This window comes from Notolepis coatsorum, assembly GCF_963971535.1.
Source record: "Notolepis coatsorum genome assembly, chromosome: 1".
In the NCBI taxonomy this organism is placed as follows: domain Eukaryota; kingdom Metazoa; phylum Chordata; class Actinopteri; order Aulopiformes; family Paralepididae; genus Notolepis; species Notolepis coatsorum.
The window spans coordinates 100,626,980-100,651,414 of NC_140165.1; the positions used below are offsets into that span (position 1 = coordinate 100,626,980).

General features: G+C 45.3%; 1 protein-coding gene across 10 annotated transcripts in view; it reads left to right on the forward strand.

The window, feature by feature from the left end:
• Positions 1-812: 812 nt before the first annotated feature.
• map4k2 (mitogen-activated protein kinase kinase kinase kinase 2) overlaps positions 813-24,435 on the forward strand; it is a 110,210-nt gene continuing 86,587 nt past the window's right edge. For all 10 annotated transcript variants that reach the window (XM_084332077.1, XM_084332079.1, XM_084332081.1 and 7 more), the window contains exons 1-4: positions 813-1,143; positions 21,381-21,438; positions 21,642-21,732; positions 23,974-24,038. In XM_084332077.1, coding sequence (XP_084188203.1) covers positions 1,051-1,143; positions 21,381-21,438; positions 21,642-21,732; positions 23,974-24,038 — 307 coding nt within the window. In that variant the 5' untranslated portion in view covers positions 813-1,050. The remainder of the gene's footprint in view (positions 1,144-21,380; positions 21,439-21,641; positions 21,733-23,973; positions 24,039-24,435) is intronic.

Genomic DNA, 24,435 nt, shown 5'->3' on the forward strand with positions numbered 1-24,435 from the left:
GTGACATCACAATTCTAGTAGGCTATGAGCAAAGTTAATTATTTAAAGACTTTAAAACAACAGCTATACTTTCAATAACATCCGTCTAATCCTCTGGGTCATACTCGTGTGTCGTTTTCTCATAGATTGTAACACGTTCACTCGCCGTTCGTTTGCGTTTGGTTAAATGGGCATTGAATAATTAATGAATTCTCATTTACTTGTATGTGGAAGTTCTGTAAAGCCAAAGTAACTGGGGAAGTTGAGCAACGCAGCCCTTACATGTAGAACACATTTGTAGTGTAAATATCAGCACGTCATTGTGAAACCATTCATTGGCCGTCTGTCCTCCATTCATAAGTTTGACTGCCCTTGGAAGTGATTTTTATTAGGATAGTTACCATGTAACAGTGCCCACTTCTGCTCTGTTGTCAGCTTATTTCTTGCTAGCTATTTGTTGCCTTACTTTGCCTTTTTTGTTATTTTTCTAATTTAGGTGGCCTTTAGTTTTTGAGAATAGCTAAGGTAGGCCTGTTTCTAAATACTATAGATGTGACCAGGAAGACCATGCACTGTTGAAAGGGAATCACTTTAGGTGGCCCTGCTAACGTTGTATTTGCTTGATAACTTGTGTTTTTTTTTTTTTTTTTTTTTTTTTTTTTATTATTATCTGCAAATAATAAATAAGTTAAAAAAAACGGGTCTGTCTTACAACTCTTACTTTGTATAACACCATTCTAGGTGTACAGGTGTCCGACCGCAGCGCACTGCCTGGTGGTGTCCCCTGCGCTCATGCGCACATGATCCGAGCGCCTGGGACGAGTTGGTGTGGATTCAGCTCTCTATCATGAATGGAAAAGAAGAGGACGGAAAATCCGTTGTCTCTGGAAACGAGATCGACGACGTACCGATGTTCAGTCCGCTCTAATTTGTTCCATTTATCGAGTCGGGTATATTTGTGGCCGATGGCTGCGCTCAGCGCTTAGAGGATCTTCGTAGAACTTGAGTCTGTTGATGCGTAATTAGGAAGAAACCGCGCGGCTCTTCTTCACAACACCGTCTTCAAGCAGCATGGACACGATAGGAGTGTCGTTTCTGGACCCCCTGGATGATTACGAGTTGATTCACCGTGTTGGGTGCGGCACGTACGGGGACGTGTTCAAGGTGAGCGTGTGTGTGTGAGGTTCGTGTTTGTTTGTTTGTTGTGATGTTCGCACATCTGTTCACGAGCAAGTTTATTTAGCCGCATTACGCACGTGTTGCAAATAACACTTTCTTTCAAGGTGAATCTATTCTGGTGCCATTTCTAGTATAGGACTAACGGGCGCGTGTTTGTTATTTAAAATAAATATATATATTTGGTTATACGCTATTGCATTGCATATATAGCGCGGGCAGGCACGATACCACGAATGATGATTTGTATAACGTTTTAATGTGAGACGAAAGTCTTTCTCAGGTCTGCATCCCCTTAACAATTGTGTGTATTGCGCCGTACTGTATTGTACCCCATTCTGCAATCTGTTAACGGTTTCAATCAATCAGACATGTAAGAATAGTCGAGGCGCTGCTATTTCTGCGTTCAGTCAGTGCATTTATATCCGCTGTTTATGCGTTTCCTCCAATATATCACTTAATCAGGTGTAGCCTATGTTATAATATAAGCAGTGTTAAAAACAAGCATTCCAAAACCCACTGACTGTGGGCATAGCTGAAATAAGTACATTGATACGCTTATTTGTGTGTATTTTAAACGAGTAGAATGCATGCTTTGAACAGACCATCTTTATTCCTCATCATGATGATGGCCAAAGAAGAGCCTTTATCCAAAGAGCACACAGTCCTGCTGCCGTGTTAAAGCTTTAGTTCGCAGGAGCACACCGGCCATCTACATAACATACCCCAGGACTAGGAGACGAGTCTTTTACAGCCTGGCACGACTTATTATTACTGCACATTTACAGGCCCATCGTGTCGATGTACTACTAAATACCTGTATGTCCCTATGCCATAAATGTCATGTATGTCACTATGAATTGAAAATGGGGGACCCTGATGTAAACAAGACAAACGTCTTTCTCTGGTCTGCATCCCCTTAATAACACTTGTGTGTATTGAGTACTGTATTGTACCCATTCTGCAATCTGTTAAATAAAGTTTTTATTCATTCATTCATTCATCCATGCTTGCCTATATACCTATAATGACGCCTGCCTGTTGACTGTCCTTTAAGTTCGACTCAGTGATGTGTTCTTCAGGAGGCAGACATCCTGTGCTGTCAACCCTCCCTGTTCACATCCTCCTGCAAAAGAACCAGAAGGCCTTGTTTTTACCTAGTTTCTTTCAACACCGTCTCATCAGAAAACGTAAATAAAGTACTAATCTCGACCACAGGAAAAAAGGTACATAACGTTTGATTGAAAACTTTATTAACAGATTGCAGAATGTACGGCTCAATACAAACAACTGCCAAGAGGATGCAGACCAGAAAAATACTTTCGTCTTGTTTATAACATACGTTATGTTATAGCCATACATAATATATTTACATTCACATGCCTTCAAGCAACACTGTACTTAACACATGATGACATGATGATGGTGATTGATTGTGATCAAATAACCGGTGATTATCATTCAAATGACAACCATGGCCAATGAGCTCTGAACACTATATGACTCTCTAATCTCTCACTCATAGTCCTCAGCGCCACTCTGGAGGCTGTCCTACCACAGCATTGCAACATGCTGCTGCCTTGCGCGCCTGCCTTCTGTGAATGGGGAAACTGTGCTGTGTGACCAAACAATAGCCCATTATCACCTCCTCCCACCACCTCTTTCTCTCTCCTCGCCAGACCAGGCTTGGTGGAGAGAGATGTAGGAGGTCAAGGGTCACCACTGGTCGTGTGACCGGGAGTTGGTAGAGATGTGACGAGTCAAGGGGCTGAGACCACCACCACACTGGACCACGTGGTCATGTCCAATGGGCTCTCTAAGGAGACTTATTAGATGACTATTGTTCACAGGAAGCTACCCCCCATTGACAAGATCACTGTTCCCAGTGTATGACCCTATAGAGACGGAGAGCCGTGGCTATCGCCAGCAAAGAGCAGTCGAGAGGCACTCTCAGTGAGAGGTTGGGTCTTCCAGCCCTCGAGAGACTCTGGATGCCCTTACTGACTGAGTGTGTCTGGCTCCCACCTAAACGGACAACGTATGACCGTCGTATATCACGCCATACGTACCTTATGCATACTGCACCTGTGTATAGTGTCTATTGTAACTATAATTATTGTAATGCAAATATAACTGAGGTCATACAGACCCTCATCTGCACCTTGATTTACACTGCCTACTTGCTCATATCCGTATACTCAGAGTTAATTATATTGTTATATTGTTTACACTGCCTATTTCTATTTGTACTTTTCTACTGTACTATAATTTTAAGATCTAATAAGATATCTCTAGTTGAGGTCAGGGAGGGTTGTGAGGTCTCCTCTCCATTAAGGTTAATACGTACGTTATATATCGTATAGCTCCGCTATGCGTCATACTGTAATACAGGAGCTAAGCAGAGCGAGAGCTCGACAAATGTACCCGCTGAGGTTCCCCACAACCATCAGACCCGGGGAGGACCCGAGCCCCCGGACCCCCCTAATGGAGGACGGGAGGGTATCGGATCCGACTGTGCGAAGAGGAGATTAGCAACTCAACGCACAGGGTGAGCAGACCGTGGGACTTACCCACGACTACACAAACGCGCAACCCACACGCCACTAGGGAACGAACGGAAGGAACAAACCCCCGTTACAACCCCTAACTTCACGGGGTCAAGAGCAAAAGCCCAACCCCGTGGCAAGGCCGTAGCAGCGGAGCGTGAAGGAGGACCCAGACCCAGGAAGGGACTGGACCCCCCCGGAAAAGGGGGCCTGGAGAGGCCAACGACGCCGCAGCATCGAGACCCCACCAGGCGGTCACTAGTGACACCACCCCCCACATCGCCAGCATATTCGGACAGGGCCCATCCAAGAGCAGGCCCTTCCCCCCCTACAGCACGCCGCCCCGAAGCACTCAAGAGGCTACACCCACAGCGGGACCAGGCAGCGCACCGGGGAGATGACCCCCAAAAGAGGTCGATCCCTCAATCCAGGAAACAGGCCACTCGACCTGAGCCTGCAGCACTGCTGACTAGACAGGCGCCAAAGGGGTCTGCTGAAACAGCACCCCGGCGGAAGGGGCGTATGCTGGCATGCTGTGCACCATGTCGCACATTGTCGCAGCCTCCACAAAAAAAAACTCGACTCTCTAGAGGGGCCGAGGCAGAGAAGGCTGACATGATTGGCAGACGTCATGAAAGGTGCGGGGGCACACTCACAGGTAGACGGGGCCAAACCCGGCCTACCCCGAGAGTTGACTCCGCTACCAACACACCAGGGAACCAACCACCCCCTTGGTTCTAACATGAGGCAGTTGTTCCTATAACCCCCCAAGAAAAAACTCCAAAACACAACTGCAGGTATACACTGGCTATACCGCAGTACAAGTGTTTCAGTTTTCAAGAAGGGGTTAACCCAGGCCAACTGGTCGACGAAAACCGGGACGTACACAGGGATGCCAGCAGCCCCCTCCCAGCCCTGCCTAAGCAGGAGAAGAGAGGGGCGAAAAAGAATGGAGAGGACCAGGCTCCTTCAGCACAGCGCAAGGTACAACACAACATGGACCAAGCAACAGTGAGGGGTAACACGTAGTAACATAACCACGAACATCTCCATAATGTCAAACCCTGCAACGCCCGGGCCGACCCGGCATTCCCCCCCCCCCCCCGAAAAAAGCACAAGTCCTTCAGGGTACCAGAACAGCAGATCTGCCCCCCGGCGGACAACGGGATAACTGACCTGGTCCGGCGTGACCAGAATCAGTCCCGTGCCCTAATCACGCCGCCATCCCCAGTCCCAGGAGGGGGGTAGGTATGTGTGTCGATCCAAAACATTATAGAGGGCGCCACCCAGACGGTCCCCTTCGTACCGCGCTTCGTACCGTGAGACCCCTCTACCAATGCTTTGATCTATTCTGTTAACATCCCCCAGATATGAACGAGAATTTGTCGAGACAAGCCTAGTACACTGGCGCTCGGAAGAGACAAACTCCATCCCAGTTGCCCCATAAAAACGCTGTTTCAATGATGAGCAACCAAGGCGCGCAAGCCCATGCGTGGTTCCTATCAGAAGCACCCAGGGCCAGCACTATGTACACGTCAAGACCCAAAACATATCAATGGACATTCTAACAAGAACCCATATCGTTCCTCCAAGCCGCCTGGGAGAACGACAAGAAGCCGCTTTTTTCACAGAAAAAAATACGGACATGGGTCCCATACGAGGCGGCTGAGGGAAAACAACACCCCGTCAACCATGCTCCATAAAAGAGGGGACGGGGAGCGACGTCACGTACCCTATGACGGGGGGAATCCCATGACTCAACCGACCATTACAGGCGAGGAGTCAGGGAACTCCCTAAACAATACCCCGTCAACCTGCTCCATACAGGAGGGGACGGGGAACCCCCAGAGAGACTTCCCACGTGAGCAATAAATTGAAAAGCTTATGTAACATTGAGCCACGTGACCAAAGGCTCAAGATACATATATACCAAGCGTAGCAGAACTCTTGAGTTCCTATGCACCGCAACACCAACTTGACAATAACAGAGAACCACACATGGGGCCTGTAAAGAACTCACGGAAGTCGGTAACCAATAGAAACGTGCCCAGTGACGTATTCTATGGCGGGGGGAATCCCATGACTCAACCGACCATTACAGGCGAGGAGTCAGGGAATTCCCTACCCCCCCCTCACTACCCCGTGCCGCGCCAACCAATCAGCGCGGTAGGGCTGAATGATAGAGGGCCCAACCCCCCGACCAATCAGAAAAGAGGGAAGGAGGGGTTTATCCGGTCACCCCCTCATGATCCCATACCCCGTATACGATAGTAAACAAGCCACGATGATACCTATGTAGCCAGCATGCTAATGGAGCAGCGTATATCCTAACAGGATAAGCTAACCCAGCGCACGCTAGCCACAGAGGATAACACGTCTGCGAACAGGGTTTATAACAAGGCCGAGGTTTATGTGTGAACACGACACCCGTGTTTCATGTTTCAAGAAAACACAGAAGATCGAGAGAGAGGGTCTATAAGACCGTGGTACAAGCTACACACACGAGTACTTCTGCAGGCCAACACTCCAGTGTTGTGGCTCAATGCCACTGTTTCAAATGTAACAGAACACACAACCCCCTCAGACAACGGTAAAGAGGAAAGAAAAAGCCTTTCGACGAGTGTTAGCTACAGGCCTTGCTAAGCACATATATATGTAGCGACCAGCTAAAGACTAAAAAGTCCTGCTCTCCTATCAACCCCACAACTTAGGCGAGGGTTTTACACATCGTATCCCCAACATATGCAGTGAATAAACACACAGTTTGTAACAAAAAATAGTCCCTCCTAGGAGGGACCTTTTATTATTGTAACAAAAATCATATTTGGGGCAGGGAAGGGAACAGGGGTAATCAGGGGGGGGGGAGTCACTTAGCGGCGCCTGCCGCGAACAGCGCGGTGTTTGCCCCCACGGGGAGCAGGCCCGGAGGGACGGTACTGGGGTGCCTGGTCACGACGATCCCTACCGTCACCTCCGGGCGTGGGTTGGCTGGCTGTGGCGGTCGAGGCACCCTCTCTCCTCCTGGCCTTCTTGGCCAAAGGTCCAGCAGTGGCGGCGGTGGTGGCGACGGTCGCGGGTCCCCGACGACGTGGCCTCCGTTGAACCTCACCGGCAACATCGGGTGGGGGAAAATGGGGCTGGAGCACTGCACGCTCCTCCTCCATGTCCCTGCAAGCAGCCGTCATCAGCTGCATTGCCGACCCGAAGAGCCCAGCATCGGAGAGGGGGGCCGTGAGCAAGGGAAGTATTTTCCGCTCCGGCACCCGCGCCTGCTCCAGCCAAAGGTGGCACTGGGTTAGAGTGGCCAGGGCGCGTACTTTCCCGGCGGCGATTGCCTGCAGCTGTATCAGGTGCAGGATGGCTCCAGCCGCCTGGGCGTGCAAGAACTGATGATGAGCGTCCAGCACCGCCCGCCATCATCCCTGACATGAAGCGCGCCAGCTGCGCAATGTTGGATGTCGCAGCTAGGCTCTGTGTCGAGGCGATGAATGACTGGTCACTCCAGTTGGCCAACTGCCTAGCCGATTTCCCTTGGGGAACCGGCTTCCGCAACGGCTCCCACACCACCTCAGGACAAAGGAGAGACGCCATCGGGCTATCAAGCCGAGGCACCCCTTCCTTCAGTCCCTCGATCAAACCCACCACCCGCGTGACTTGCACGTAGGCGGGGGTAAGGCCGGTGATGCGGGAGATTACCTGTCCCTGACGCACGTAGGCCTCCATTGAGGGGAAGAATGGGCAGACAACGCCTGTCTCCCTCACAGGACGACGTTGCCAGAGATGACCTATCAAGTCATCGGGGACAGGTGCAGGCAGTGGCAACGACACGCCATTAGCGGCTGCGACTGCTGCCATGAGCTCCGGGAACAAGGCACGCAATTCCCCATGCGCACCTTCCTCCACGCAGCCCGCGTCCCTCACGTACGGGAGGCTGCCACTCATTGTGGTGCCACCATCCGATGCGGTTGATAGCGGGGCATCCCGTCGGCGAGTCGGAGGTTCTAACCCAACACCGGAGGATGAGGGACCCCAAGGAGACATACCACCCCCTGCCACACCCTGAGGGGGAGAGTGATGCGTCCCCACCGGGGCGTCAAACAAGAGCGCCTCCGCTCCCACCATAAAATCCTCTGTTTCCATCGGACAAGGAGAAGCAGAAGCACCCTCGTCTGGCTCCAGCAGCTCACCAAAGCCAGGCCGTTCGCCCCTGCAGGCCACCCTCTTACGACGGGAACGAGCAGAGGTGAAGAGCTTGCGTCTCAGATCCTCCGCTACCAGAGGAGCCGTCAGCCTATCGGCCGACCGCCCCCCCGGCGGGGGAACCAGAGCTGGAACAAGGCCATCTCACAGGAGACAGCCTTGGCTCAACAGCTCCTCGGAGAGGCAAACTCTCCACCGGACGCCGATCGGGTGCGTCTGACTGCCATGACTGCGGAGTCAGCGCAGACGCACGGCGGAGGTGGCAATGGAGAACCTTTGGTGAAGGGTGACGTTGCGAGTACTCAAAACCCCCGAAGAAGACATTATAACTTAGCTTTTTTCTCTTAAATTGGTGAGGGAGAGAAAAAACAAGAAACAATGTCAACGCAGCTCCTATTCCTTTCTTCAATATTTCAGCAGTCTCAAAGTGGTGTATACAGACACTTGCCGTGGTGAAAACAAAGTATGTTAGTATGGCCACACCCCTGCTTATGTAGAGGAGCGGATGGGGGTGTGGCCAGACAGATGAGGTGTGTAAAGGTGCATGTGAAAATGTATTCAGTGCTAATACTGATATGGAGCGGAGCTATACGATATATAACTCTCAATATAAAAATATGAGAGATCAGTATGCACAAGGAGGTGCAGGTGAGGGTCTCTATACCCTAACTGGCATGATACACGTCATACGCAGGTGTTGGTGGTTAAGAGTCAGACACACTTAGTGGTCAGACATTCCTAATAGTTCTCGAATTCTATAGCTGTTAGTTCTCTAGCTGCTGACAGCAGTCCATGCCTACGATTGTGGAGCCTGATGGCCGCCGGCACGAAGGACTGGCCGAGGCGGTTGGTGGAGTGTTGGGGGGGGGGGGGGGGGGTAGGGGGGGCACTGTTACTGTAGATTTATAAACAACTGCCCACCCCACCTGGGGGTGAAATGGCATGGAAATAGGGAGTAACGAGGTTCGTACTGGTAACCAGAATGTCCCTGAGGAGTCTCACACACACCAGAGGCAGGAACACAGTTTAGCAAACCTGTCTCCCATTCACATTTATCTGTGGTGACTCACTGTAACAGTAGCCAGGTATATTTCACAAATTGAGAAAATTATATATTGGGCTGTCCCCCTTTTCTCGATCCTCCAATCACAACCGTTGCTTCCCGAAAAGTGTAACAGAGATCTGCATAGGTATAGTTTTCCTGGAAACAACAGCATGAAAAACTACTATTTAACCAATAGAAATCTTAGTTGACTAAGGCCATAACATCTCCATCAACTCATGACACTAATAATATAGTATTTACAGGGACGATGCACCAATACAATATGTTATTGTGTCCCTGATACCAATACTGGTTTTTACTGGTACCCAGGTATCGGGTCAGATTCCAGGCTTACAGCATCTCAATATCAGAGAGCTTGTCTAAAACCAGACACCAAGAGACAGAAATCAAGTACATTTACTTGACTCAACATCTTTTGGCACATAGCATGTCGGATCAGAAAAAATAATTATATCTCACTTTTGTCCCCAAACTATAATTCTCTTTCTATTCAGGCGGCTGGGTGTTGCAGCGGACATTGCGCTCGTCACCAATGCAAGAGACACCGGGTTCGAATCCGGCTGTCTGCGTTGCCTCCGGCTTGGGCTGGCCGTCATACTAACTCAATTGGCAGAGTTAGTGGGTGGGAAGTCGATGGGTGGTAATCTGGACGTTGTAAACAGCGACTCCTACAGGTCGGTTGGGGCGCCTGCACAGCAGAGACAGGAAAATGGCGGGGGCAGTGTGAGCCTCCTACACGTTACTCCTCACCAAATGAGAGTCCGCGCTGGCAGGTGAAAAGATGCTACTGGCTGCCTGCACATGTATCGGAGGGGACATGTGACAGGCTTCTATCCTCCCTACAACCGGCCAGTGGGGGGCACATGCGAGCAACGTTCAAGACAGAGGAGGGGAGAATTGGCATGGCTAAATTGGGATGGGAAAAAAAATAATAATAAAAAATAAAGTCTCTTTCTATTCAGTGTATAGTATACTATTCAGGAAAGGTCTTTTTTTTTATTCTTTGCACATAACCATAAATTCTAAAACAGTTTAGCACACTTTCATTCAGAGTTAATGAGTTGGAACATGTATTGTATAAGGGCCTAACTTGACTAAACAAAACAATAAATCTATAAAGCCCTGAGGAGGCTGAAAAACCGGCTAAAACATAAGTGGCTCGTGCTGGATACTCGTCTGGTGAAAGGATTGAATGTCCACAAGGTCCGTTCCAATAACACCCCAAATGGGTTTATTTACCACATAATTACTGAATGCACATTTGCATGTGATATGAAGTAAAAGCCAAAGGTACCTTCAAATGAACAAACAAACACTATACACTACAAACAAAACCACACAAGTGCCGTGTCGACGTGACGTGACGGTCAAAAACTGTTAGGCTCTGCCGGTAACCAAACACACCTGCTGTCATCAGTCCCGTTACCCATTAACACTTTCGTGGCCACTGGGATCCGTCTAATCTCACTCTATAAGGCCAGCTTATCATAACAACCTTTCATTGTGCGTGAGGCTGTTTGTAGAGCTAAATCTATACTTTTTATTATTGCTATCTGTCCATTGTCATTGTCAATTGACACTAAACCGTCCCTTCAATATGCCTTAAATAAAATAAAATTTCATCAATATGTTCCATTTTATAGCGTTGTGAATATGAACGTTATACCGCAATGTTCTGGGGTATTTCCTGGAAGGCGAGATACAGGGTGCTAAGTTAATAACGTTAAATCGAATAGCGTTTCGGCTATAGACAAGCTAGAGCTAAAACTCAAAATGCATATTATTGGTATCATGGTTCACCATGAATGCATGAAAGGGGGGGGGCGGGGGACGTCGTTTCTGATTATTGATTACCAATAACGGCATTAGCCTCATTCGCTGATCGGCTGGTTGGCTATCAAAGCAAGGCCCGATCGGGCTGTAATTTACGTGAAAAAGCTCTTACTGTGGGCCGGTTGGATCCCAAAAAGGATTTCCCAGTTATCGATCGCCATCTCGTAGATCGATATGTCCATTGGCTGATGCTATATTCCTTTACTGCAGGGCTATTCAACTAAATTGTTCAGGGGGCCACATTGTCAGAAACCCAAGGGGCCAGGGGCCGGACTGCCACGGTGCCTCCCCGTGCTATGAATATATGTACACTTGACACAACACGCAACCACATTTTCACAACTTTTATTTAACTACATTGCAAAAGTAGTATACTTTTCAAAAAAAGTGCTTCATTTATGTGCCACATCTGCAACATCTCCTGCAGAAAGTGCTTCATTTATGACTGTGCAACAACTGCAACATCTCCTCTTCAACATTTCAATATAAAAATAAAATAAAAAACAAACAAGTGCATGATGTGCATCTGAACATTCTAACATCAACACTTGAACAAAAAAATACATTTATAGTGCAGCTGAGCTTATGGAAAAGTGCTTCATGTCTGTGCAACAACAGCAAATCACAGCATCTTATTAGCACTTATTGTCCACTCTTAACTCTCAAACATCAGGGGGGTGGGGGGCAGACACATCTAATGAGAGCGATTGCACTTCTTTGACTGTGCAATTGCAGAGAAAGAGGGTTAATAGGAAGTGAGGGCTACCCGCAAACAGTGATGCAAATGCTCATTTGTCAAGGAGGCACGTTGCTTGTTTTAATGGCATTCATGTGAGAGAAACTGGATTCACAGGTGTATGTTGAGCCAAACATTGTTAGCACAGATATTGCCAGCGTTTTTATTTTGGGGAATGTCTTGACATGAATACACTTTATCCAAAATGTTGTGGTGGATTCATTCTCAAGTGAATGAATGAATGAATGAAAACTTTATTTAACAGATTGCAGAATGGGTACAATACAGTACGGCTCAATACATACAATTGTTAAGGGGATGCAGACCTGAGAAAGACGTTTGTCTTGTTTCCATCAAGTGCCTGCTTCAGAGCAGATGATGCTTGCATGTCAATTATTTCAAGTTGCAGGAGACCTTCATCAATGTGAAGTGATGCAAGGAACTCTTGTCCTTTTGTGGAAATAGCTCTACATTGGCAAATGGGTTGCTCACAAAATGCATCAATTCTCTGGACATGTCAAATTCATCAAATCGACTTGCAAAGTTTTCCCTCAATTTATCAATGAAATCTAGGGCTGTCTTAAATACTTCGAAGCTTCGAAGCTTCGTTCGATGGCACAAGCTTCGAACATTAAAAAAAAAATCGAAGTTTAAAAAAAAAAAATAAAAAAAAAATCTTTTTTTCATAAAAAAATAATTTTTTTTTTTTTACTTCGATGTGTGTGTGTGTGTGTGTGTGTGTGTGTGTGTGTGTGTGTGTGTGTGTGTGTGTGTGTGTGTGTGTGTGTGTGTGTGTGTGTGTGTGTGTGTGTGTGTGTGTGTGTGTGTGTGTGTGTGTGTGTGTGTGTGTGTGTGTGTGTGTGTGTGTGTGTGTGTGTGTGTGTGTGTGTGTGTGTGTGTGTGTGTGTGTGTGTGTGTGTGTGTGTGTGTGTGTGTGTGTGTGTGTGTGTGTGTGTGTGTGTGTGTGTGTGTGTGTGTGTGTGTGTGTGTGTGTGTGTGTGTGTGTGTGTGTGTGTGTGTGTGTGTGTGTGTGTGTGAACTACCCATCCCAGTTAGGACAGCCGAATCCCGTCCAATCTTTCGCCGTCGACTAAAGACTCACTTCTTCAACCACTATCTGGAATGATATAAAATAAAAAAAAATCTAACCGTGACTAACCTTACTGTCATGCACTTGTCCTAATAAACTAACCTACACTGTAACACGCAACACTTGATGAACATTGTTACTCAGCTGATAGAGTTGTACCCTTCTTGCTGTCTTGTCGTACAGAACTTGTAAGTCGCTTTGGATAAAAGCATCAGCTAAATGACTAAATGTAAGTGTGTGTGTGTGTGTGTGTGTGTGTAGGTGTGTGTGTGTGTGTGTGTGTGTGGGCGCGCCTTGTAGAATTCCACACATAAGAAAGAAAGATACTGGGATGAATAAACAAAATAGGAAATAAAATGTAGAAATGCATGCAATACATAAATAAATATGAATCTCCATATATGAAATATAACATTTAGATAAGGTGCTACTGAGATGTTTTGGTGAGTTCTTTGTTTTTTTGTGGAAGTTGCCCTTCTTAAAAATGCATGAACATTCACTGATAATTGGTCTGTAGTGGAGTCTACAAGGTCTACATTGCCGGACCATGTAGAATCCGGACCTTGTAGACTGACATAATTCTGTGCATAGTTTAGTCTACACAGGCCATATTTCAAATAATCAAAATCTTACTTCATTCATCTTAAAGGGGAACTATCTTATAAATGGAGTGTTTAGCATTGTTTCCTAGCTATGTGAACTTATATTAATATGATCTATGTCTCAAAATTCTCATATTGGCGCATTCTTCCAATTCTCCTCTCACAATATTCACCCTCACTGAACTGAGTCGTTTGAAAATGTGCCTATATGTGATGTCATATAGTCACTGCTGCATGTTAATGTTCAGGCGAAGACGACGCTCCGCAGTGGTTTAGGAGCCCAGGCTCAAAACAGCTCGAGATCTTGAGGTAGAAAAATGCTGTTTTTGAGGACTTGATTAGAAATACAAAACAATGAATAAAAAAAATATATATATTACAGAGGTGTTCCATAGACTCACAGGAATTGTGTAAAAGTGCCCAAATAGTGAAAGAAATAGTAAAATAGTTCCCCTTTAAACATTCTTGATTTGGGGGATTGGTAGTTCCCATGAAATCGGAAGTTGTTCAAACGACAACAGCGATCCACCTTGAATTAAATCACACAGCCGAGTGAAACCTTGTTGGATGCGTCACAGTCACGAAAGGGGCTACTTAATTAATTAATCCAACCCACTTTATTTATAGAGCACATTTAAAAACAACAAAGTTTACGAAAGTGCTGTACAAGTCCCACAACATAAGATAAAAAAAAAAAAAAAAAAAATATTAAAAAAAAATAGTAAAAAAAAATAGTAAAAACAAAAAAAAATATATTTTTTTTTAATTTTTTTTCGAAGCTTCGAATTAAAATCGAAGCTCGGCCCCGAAGCTTCGATTGCCAAAAAAAGCTTCGAAGGTCAGCCCTAATGAAATCTGTCATTAATTGAGTGACTTTTGGCTCAATTGTGCGTGTTAACGTTGACATGAAAGAAAAAAAAATAATAAAATAAAAAAAAAAAAATATTAAAAGATTTTTTTTTTATTTTTATTATCATGTAATCTTTGGCGGGCCGGTCAGAATCATCCCGCGGGCCGGATGTGGCCCGCGGGCCGCCAGTTGAATAGCCCTGCTTTACTGCATACTGAATTCAGCGTCCCAAAAAGTATTCCAGGCTACATGCTACAGGCATAGCTTCAGGCTAACAAAAAAGTCCACCCATGATGAAAGAAAAAAAAAACACCGGTCTGTAACAGGGAACACTGCATTATCGAGACAGCACCCTTACGAGGATCTGGCCGGTAATACAATCCCAAGAGTAGGGTAAATCTGCAGTGCCGCTCGGTGACATTGAGTAGGATATTACAATGGAATAAAAGCCAAAACAACCTTACCATGTATATATACGTGGTTGGCCCTCAAGCGTTGGATCCGAAACACGTATGTATACGTGGTTGGCCACGAATGTGTTAAGTAGCTAGGTAAATCACCTACTGGTGAGCAACGGGAACTGATGACGAACACAATTTGGCAGGCACAATGTATACAGGCAGAAATCAACATACATAAATCCAAACAAATACATAAAATATAACATATGGCAATACAACCTCTAATAATGTCGGTTTTGGCTTCTACATCTTGAATATGAATGAAATGACGTAGAGTAGGGATGGCTATTTTTCAACTGCATCGTTTCACTGTGCTGTAATTAACACGAGGATTCGCTGTCTTCCCAACTTGGCAAGAAGACATTCAAACTCGTAAACTCTTTTTTTAATCAAATCTTTTTATTTTTCCTTTTTCTTTTACATGAAATATAAAACAACACAAGACACCACACAATACAATAATAATAATAATAATAATAATAATAATAATAATAATAATAATAATAATAATAATAATAATAATAATAATAATAATAATAATAATAATAGACATGACTTCACAGGACAATAATAACTAACAATAACAATGACAGTAGAATCACAAAAATAATAAATACAGAACCTAAAAATAAAAACAAATTATATTACCACAGACACCACAAAAGACATTTCCTGCCCTACTCCCGCCCCGTCCCCCACCCCAGACCCCCCAGGAATGAATGAATGAATGAATGAATGAAAACTTTATTTAACAGATTGCAGAATGGGTACAATACAGTACGGCTCAATACACACAATTGTTAAGGGGATGCAGACCTGAGAAAGACGTTTGTCTTGTTTCCATCAGGGTCCAACACCCCGATCCCGCTCAGCTGCTATATGGTGGTCTTAACCTTCTCGGCCGCCGCGACCCACAGCTCAATGCTGCCTGTCCCACTCCAACCACACGAGCGGTCGAGATCTCCAAATAAATAACATCCAGCAATGTCAGGGACCAGTTAATTACTGTGGGTCACTCTGGTTCTTTCCATCTCATTGCAATCAGCTTTTTGGCTGCTGTAACGCCTGCCAGAATAATTTGTTTCTGATGTATGGATGTTGGTAGTGAAGATATATAGTTTAGAAGTAATGTTGCTGCCGTGAGTGGAATTGATATATTACAGATGTTTGAGAGTTTAGTTGCTATAGATTTCCAAAAATGGGCTACTGGTGGGCAATCCCAGAACATAATGCATATAGAGAGCATAAAGTGCACTGGGAATCGGAGACAAACCCTCTTGTGGTTGTCCTGTCACCGATAAGCCAGACAAAAGGGTGTGGGTGCAACGCCTGAGCCCAGGGAACACTGTGGGCCCTGAGCGCCGACCTTAGTTGTAGGTAAAGGAAGAATGATTCGCCAGGTATATCATAAAACTCTTAGGTCCTGAAACGCTCAAAGACCATTTTTATCATATATATCTTCCAGAGTATGAACTCCCCTCCTCTCCCATTGAGGAATATTAACAGGTTTGCGCCCAACAAGTAGTTGCTGGTTATGAAAAATTGGAGAGTCGAGGTGCCACGGGCATTTAACCGCACAGGACCTCTCAACATTACACCACGTTTGAATCACGTGGGATATGATCGGTCCATATCGTAATTGGCATTTTGATATCTAGGGATAGTGGAGTATAGTACATCCTGTAGTCTGTGGTGAGACCGCTGCTGCTTCTAAGGAGCGCCAAGACACAGCAATTTCAGGGTCAAGCCAGTTTATCAGGGGCCTCAGCGAGAAGGACCAGAAATATAACTTAAAATCGGGGATTGCCAAGCCCCCATCCTGTTTCCTACGTTGAGTGGTAAACTCGTAAACTCTCATTAACTGTCAAATTAAATGAATGTGTGTTTATTGTTTAAGATAAGATAAGATATTGATTTATTGATCCCCTTGGGGACATTTGGGCATCATAGCAGCATGAGGGAGAGGGAGGTACAGGTATGGGCAGGGTAATAGTAGAAAGACATACATATAGGCGAAACAATTGGATCTGAATACAAACGTATGAAAAAGAAACGGTGTAAACAATATAGTTAACTCTGAATATAAGAATATGAGAAAAATAAAGTCTAAACAAAGGTGCAGATGAGGGTCTGTATGCCCTATCATTTATATTATATGTTACAATAAATATAGGCAATAAAGAATTTGAATCTGAATATATACTATTATATGAGTAAGAGTGAAAGTAAACAGTATATATACAAGGTGCAGTATAGTGTTTCGGAATATGTGTGATATTATGTGCATAGTAAAACACCATTGTTTTTCAGTGAAGTGCCCCTTTTAAAGTTAGGAATCCAAATTGGTTTAAACAGTGAAAAGTCTTATGATGCTATTTTGTTGGAGATACAGTGTTTTCCACTGATGAGAGTCTATTTCACTCATTCTGTCACCACCACCAGAAATAACCTTTAACCTTTAAACATTGTGACCTGTGTCTTTATCCCCGTCGGTCGTAGTGTGCTGTGAAACGAGGCCATAACTCCTACTCATAGAATATGTTTAGATCCAATTCATCTGCACCTTTGTTTACACTGCTTATTTATCTCATATTTTTATATTGATGATAATAATAGTAATAATAACTTTATTTATATAGCACCTTTGGCTTTCATACATGGATTGCAGCTCAAAGTGCTTCACAGCAAATAGCATAAAATGAACATAGGCATAAAATGTGCATACAGTTGACAGAATAAAAGCAATGCATAAAGTGCAGACATAAGAATAGGTATACAAAGACAATCAAAGTAGTGCAATGTAGAAAGTACATAAGAATAGGTATGTAAGACAATCAAAGTAGTGCAATGTAGAAAGTACATAAGAATAGGCATAAAATAAGTACAATAAGTACAGTGTTGCTTGAAGGCATGTGAACCCCCCCCCCCCCCGGTACACAGCCAGTCCCCCAAACACCCCACACATCAATCCCCACCACATCCCCATCCAAGACACAAAATGCAAAATGACCGCCGTGTGAATATTGTCAATGGCATCGCTTTATGTAGCAATCAGACTGAGATTTCGCTGATGGTGTTGATTGAGAGAGGAAACCCACAGACACCTGTAGACCAGGCAGGAAGAAGCTGTAGCGTCTTTTCTCGCTCTTCAGCCTTCTCTCTACTTCACCTGCCACCTGACATGTCACCTGGCTCCGTGATATGGTAAAACAAATATATATATTATATATCACGATGATCAGATTCTGTCATCAATATATATCACAATATCTGCTTACATATGGAAAACCGCATGTACGGTGTGATGGACTGCTTTATATGTGTGACATTCCCAGTTAGTTGATATTTCAGAAATCGTTTAGCGACATCTGCTTCTTGATATTCATTTAGACATATTTAGCATAATTGTGTATCATTCTCGATACAAAAAGAAAAAATGCACAATACGACACCACAGATAGTTGATAGACAATATAGACCTGTTCGCTGTCCATGTTAGACATCAAGGGGGCAAAAAGGAACGTAAACCTGGTCAGAACAACAGGGCACACTACAATATATTTGCATTTGTTAGCCATGCTAGCGATCTAAACAATGAATCAATCCATGCCAAAGCTAGATGTGTAAAAGGTGAAAGACTCACAGTACACTCACAGCCATGCTGATTTGGCAAAATGACATCCAGCCGTTTTCGTTTGAAACAACTTTTAGTCAGGGGAGTGTCATGGTTTCTCCATAGAGCCCTATCATACTTTTTTAGCGCAGCATCTCGCGCAGGTAGGGGGCAACTTAGTCACGTGACTCAGTTGGTATCGCTGATTGGCTCGAACACGGTATGTTTGTATACAGCGAACAGGTCTATATTTCCTGGCCCTATCTGAACGTATCATGTATTTCCTACCAAATACAGCTCATTGGCTACGGTTAATCATTTAGAATAGAATAGAAATGAGGCACAGTGATGCATTGTATAGTCTGATGGCTGTTGGAATGAAGGACTTCCTGTGCCGTTCAGTGCTGCTTTTAGGTAGTGTGAGCCTGGCACTGAACATACTCCTGTCAGCCAAGTCTGTGTATAGTGGGTGGGAGGGGTTTTCCCTGATGGCCTGGAGCTTAGCAAGGCTCCTCCTCTCCGCCACCCTTGCTAGGGAGTCCAGCTCCACCCCAACCACGCTACTGGCTCGCTATTTACCAACGATAACCTGTTATTTGATCACCATCCCCGGTCGTTTGCCTACCAAGATGTCTGTGGTGGCGACATAATCGGATACTGTGAATAGAGGCCTGGGATTTTCTGCAACGTCGCTCAAAGGTGGCCTTTTAAGGTGACGGGGGAAAGAGAACACCAGGAACTGTATAACTATTCTCTTGAAAACCGACCAAGAGCAACACAGGCCTGGCCAGTTATCTGTCATTCCGTGGTCCATCGGTCGTTTGCTATAATGCGCGTTACGTCATAGCAACGCCTTTCTATTCTGCCATGTGCTGGGAGCTGTAGCTGTAGCTGAATATTAGAGTTGGCTTCTCGCCTACATATACATTATCTATAAGCATCATGCGGAAAGAGGGTATTTTTCATTGTGTAGAAATTATAGTCTAACTCAAGATACGATCAAAACTCAGAGAGAGAGAGAGAGAGAGAGAGAGAGAGAGAGAGAGAGAGAGAGAGCGCGCGCGCGTTTGGGCACCTGATCAAAGTGTGACTATGTTTCCCTTTTGGCTCTCTCATTGTACATAACCCCAACCAGTGTTATTTCAGGCTTTGCTGTCAAAATCTTTTTACTGAAAAACTCTCTTACTGAGTCGTTACTGTAACTTTAGTCACAGGAAGTCCTGTGGTATAGCAGGAAAGAAAACAGGAAGTTGATGTAGCCAAGACGCAGGTTTTGTCTACAGTGACCTCCTATCCCATTGGTCGCTGCTACGGCTGTTGTGGAATGCGAAGAGTGAAGCGGCATTCCTAAGTAACGTCACTTCATCATCGCACGGTCCGTTGGAGGGAAAGGGGGGGAATGATTGATGTTTTGTAGGACCAATCCGGGAAGTAAGAAACACAGGATGGACGATGTGAAACAACGTTCAAAGCCGCCCCTCCCCCGATCTTGTTAACACCACTAGGGTCACAGGTTTTTCCTGTGACCATTCAACCTGACAAGGATAGTTTCTGTGTCTTTGCCGACAGCGACCCAGATCTTTCAAATATCGTGGGGACGGCAGGCGTTTGGGGAGACCGTCCATCATGTAACCTCTATCCCCCCACAGCAGCAAGGAGCGTTTTCCTTCCTGTCAAAGTGACCTTGAGCGCCAGAGGCACCGCAAATGGTCGACCTTGTTCTTTGATCCATTTGATGAAATGCCCACACATACAGTCTGTGTCTCAGAGGGATATGACAAGGAGAAATATCGAATTACTTTTTATGTTTTTTTTTCCAATCGAGTGGTCTTAAAGTTCTAACGGAAAAACACACAAGGGGAAAAAAAACTCGGGCACCATTGAGTCATTGAGCCATGGATGTATTTGACCTTGTTACCTACGACCTATCTGACCTCCTAGGTAGACAGGAACTCTCAATCACAGTGCTATTACCACCTGTTGCGGCATCGGGCGGGAAAAGGTGAAAGCCAAGGTTGTGACAACAGGAAAAGCTAATATTAGATGTTTTTCACACTGCGATAGCAGCACCATTAGACGCTGGATAGATGCCCAGGTTTTCCTGTCCTAATGTGGGTTGTTTTAAAATCGGCTTCATAAATATATTTAACGGGCGGCTAAGTGGCGCAGTGGGCAGGGCGCTCGCCACTAACGCAGGAGATGCTGGGTTCGAGCCCATCTCTCGGCGTTGCTACCAGCTTGGCTGGTCGTTCATACTAACACAATTGGCAGTGTTAGGGGTGGGAAAGCTGGTGGGTGGGGATTGGACGTTGTGGACGGCGACTCCTACAGGTCGGTTGGTGCGCCTGTACAGCAGAATCGGGAAGCATCTGGGGCAGCGTGAGCCTCCCACGCGTTACTCCTCGCCACTGAGAGATCGCGCTGTACAGGTGAAAAGATGCGACGGCTGCCTCCTCGTGTACCGGAGGGGACACGTGATGCAAGGCTTGGTCCTCACTGCAGCCGACCAGTGGGAGGCATGGTCTAGCAACGTTCGAGACAGGGGAGGGTAGAATTGAAGGGAGAATTGGCGAGGCAAAATTGGGATGGGAGAAAAAATAGAAAAATAAGAAGAAAAAGTGGATACAAAATTTTATTTATATTTGACATAACGTGACCTGTATGGTTTGTGTTCTAGAGCTGCGTTTTGGGGGGAAAAGGTTATTATAGTAACCCTATACAGCTGTATAGTAAGCCTGTTGGAAATATTGATTCTTCTGTGTTTAGTTCTCTGTAACAGGGACTGATGGAGTGGTCACGGTGCAACAAGCACGGTTACCGATGACAATCGAAGTTCACAAACGGATGTTGACATCCTGCAGGCCCTACCTTAGCCCTATCTTAGCTTAGCCCTACAGTAGCCCTACCCTAGACCTACCTTAGCCCTACCATAGCCCTACCATAGCCCTACCCTAGACCTACCCTAGCCCTATCCTAGCCCTACCCTAGACCTACCTTAGCCCTACCATAGCCCTACCTTAGCCCTACGGTAGCCCTACCCTAGACCTACCTTAGACCTACCCTAGACCTACCCTAGACCTACCTTAGCCCTACCGTAGCCCTACCCTAGACTTACCTTAGCCCTACTCTAGCCCTACCCTAGCCCCACCCTAGACCTACCCTAGCACTACCCTAGCCACATTTAAACCACTGACTCAAAAGTTCACACCATTCTTCCGTCTCTTCCAGGCTCGTAAAATCAGGACCTCTGAAATGACAGCCATCAAGATTGTCAAGCTGGACCCTGGTATGTTAACAGTGCAACCTTTTGAACTAGACTCGACTTGCTTTAATCATCACACTGGCAGCAGCATGGTGGGCTGTTTGGACCGCGAGGCCTCCCCCCCGGCTACTGTTGACCTCTGACCTCAGTGTGACTGACATAAGAGTGTTTTTGTCGAGACAATTGAAAACATGCGTCTCTGATTGGTCTCTTTCCTCTCCGCTCAGGTGATGACATCACGTCCATTCAGCAGGAGATTACCATGATGAAGGAGTGCAAGCACAAAAACATTGTGGCCTATTTTGGCAGCTATCACAGGTGCGGTATTCTCCCCAGCTTGTCTGACTCCAGATCTGTTTGGCAGCTATCACAGGTGCGGTATTCTCCCCAGCTCGTCTGACTCCAGATCTGTGGAATTCGTTGGCTTGTTGGTGGACTTGGATATGTGGAATTCCCGCTTTTATATCTCAGACCCCTCACATCAAGAATGCCGCATTCCCCTCCTACTCCCTGTCAAAAACGGTTTATATAAATATATAATCACTGCTGACGAGGGGATCTTTTTCTTTTCATGTTTTTACTTGAATTGAAAGTTGACATGCTTCTCTATTTTGTGAGCAAGTTTCATGACTGTGACACCCAATGAAAACACAACGTATTACTTCAAAAGTAATTCACAGTTCACAGTTGTTTCCTATGAATTCCTGAAAAGTTGACCCCTGATAGGATTTTGTTCAGCAGCAACAATATATATTCTCTGTCTCAGTTTGTATCTTTCATAAAAATGTTTTCCACTTTTTATTCTCTCTGCGTTTCACCCTCGCACTGTACTGAACTGCTACAAATACCACATCAGGTGATGCTGTGACGTCGTGAGCTTGGAATGATAAGGTTCCAGCTACTTTGAGAGTAGTTTTGACATATTGAGCTTGAATGTTTTCACACCCCATACAAACAAAACTATATATTTTTTTTTTTCATATGTTATTCTCCTCTCCTTTGCCTTCTTGTACTTTTTTCCTTTTTTTCTTGTTATTGGCTCTTGTTGATGTGTTTTGAACATCTATCCGTGTCTATCTTCCATTTTTCGTTTTAGTGTTTGCCTTATGTCTGTTCTTGTTTTGTGTTTCTTTTCTTGACCATGTTTACAGTACATGTATTTCGTTCATATTTGATTATGGATCTCCTCTCTGGTAAACAAGAATAACCTGAAGACTCTACAGGAGCACTCATTCAAGGGTACTACGACTATGCTTGCACCTCATGGTACCAAAGCACCTCAAAGGCGCTAAAAACAAAATTACAAACATCACAAAACAAACTGGTCAGACTACTGCTTGACCTTACTCCTAGAACCCACCTCACCCCTGTCCACTTTGACAACCTAGGATGGCTTAGAGTAGACGACAGAGTACAGCAACTTGCAATGGGCCTGGTCTACAAGATACACTACACGACTAAGGTACCCATGTACATGTCAAAATACTTCCCAAAGGTCAGTGAATACCACGACCACAACACCAGAGGGAGCTCCACAAATCATGTTAAACCCGGATTCGGCTCAAACAAGGGACTAAACACGTTTTGCAATTATGCCACATCAATGTGGAACGCCCTACCCACAGCTGTAAAGGAATGTAAATCACTACCCACTTTCAAAACCACTCTCAAAGAGCACCTACGGGAGACTGCAATTCGAAACTGGCCCCTGTAAATGTCCTAACCCAACCCCCTCCAATGTACAGTAAATGTCCTAACCCAATAATACACGAGACCCTCTTCTTGGGACCAAGTAAGGTTTCGTCGATAATCCAATGTACAGTTACCCACCCCGCCTACCCAACCCCCACCCCACCCACCCAACCTCCTCCAATGTACAGTTTCTTCATCAAATGTATATACTCTCTTTTTGTATCACAAACAATACTGTATTTGTCATCATTTGTCATCATTTATTTATTCGTACATGGAATTACCACAGTCCAACAGTACATATTCATATAATTCACCTTGTATGTCATATATGTTATGATGAATTGAAAATGGGGGACCCTGATGTAAACAAGACGAAGGTCTTTCTCAGGTCTGCATCCCCTTAACAATTGTGTGTATTGAGCTGTACTGTATTGTACCCATTCTGCAATCTGTTAATAAAATGTTCAATCAACCAATCAAACATTGATGGGACGGGAGTGGAACTTTGTACAAGCCCTTTGGACTTCGTTCCCTCCTAGCACTGTTTTTAAATAATGTGCTAAATAAATAAACTAAACTAAAGACACAATGGGAGTTTATTTACTTTGTGACACAATAGCCAAACAAATGCACTAGGCATCAATATCTTATGCCAAATTATTAGGGCTTATTACAAAACCGATTAAAAAGAAATAACTGTATTTATCAATTAACAAGTCAGAGTCCTCGTCTGTACCTTTCGAGTCCGAATGCAAGTCCAAGTCGATTCACGATTCCTGAAAATCAGTCCAGGACTCCAGTACTACAACACTGCAAACAGACATGTGGAACAGACGGATAACGTTCTGTGTTCCCCCTCTATAGGAACACCAAGCTGTGGATCTGCATGGAGTTCTGTGGTGGAGGTTCACTGCAGGACATTTATCACGGTGAGAGAACACATATAAACCAGTGGTTCCCAAAGTCGGGGTCGCGACCCAAAGGTGGGCCGCGAGCAGCCACGGGAGGGCCGCGAGATGATTTCCATAAAAAAAAAAATTTTTTTTTTTTTTTTTTTTTTTTTTGTCAGGCCACTGAACTTAGAAGCAGGCCAGGACGCGTTTTCCTTAATGCCAAGCATGCAGTGCAAAAATGCTTCCGCATTCGTCACCGCACGCCAGTGCGGTAAAGCGCCCTTCTTTTCAGACAAATGCTACCGTGCGTGCACCGGCGGCGGCGTGCTCGCTCAGGTGCGTGCGTGCGCCGGCGCGGGCACCGGAGCTCAATATATATAAGTCACCGCCCCTTATTCAGTATCTAGCAATAGCTCAATTGGCAAGGCCACAT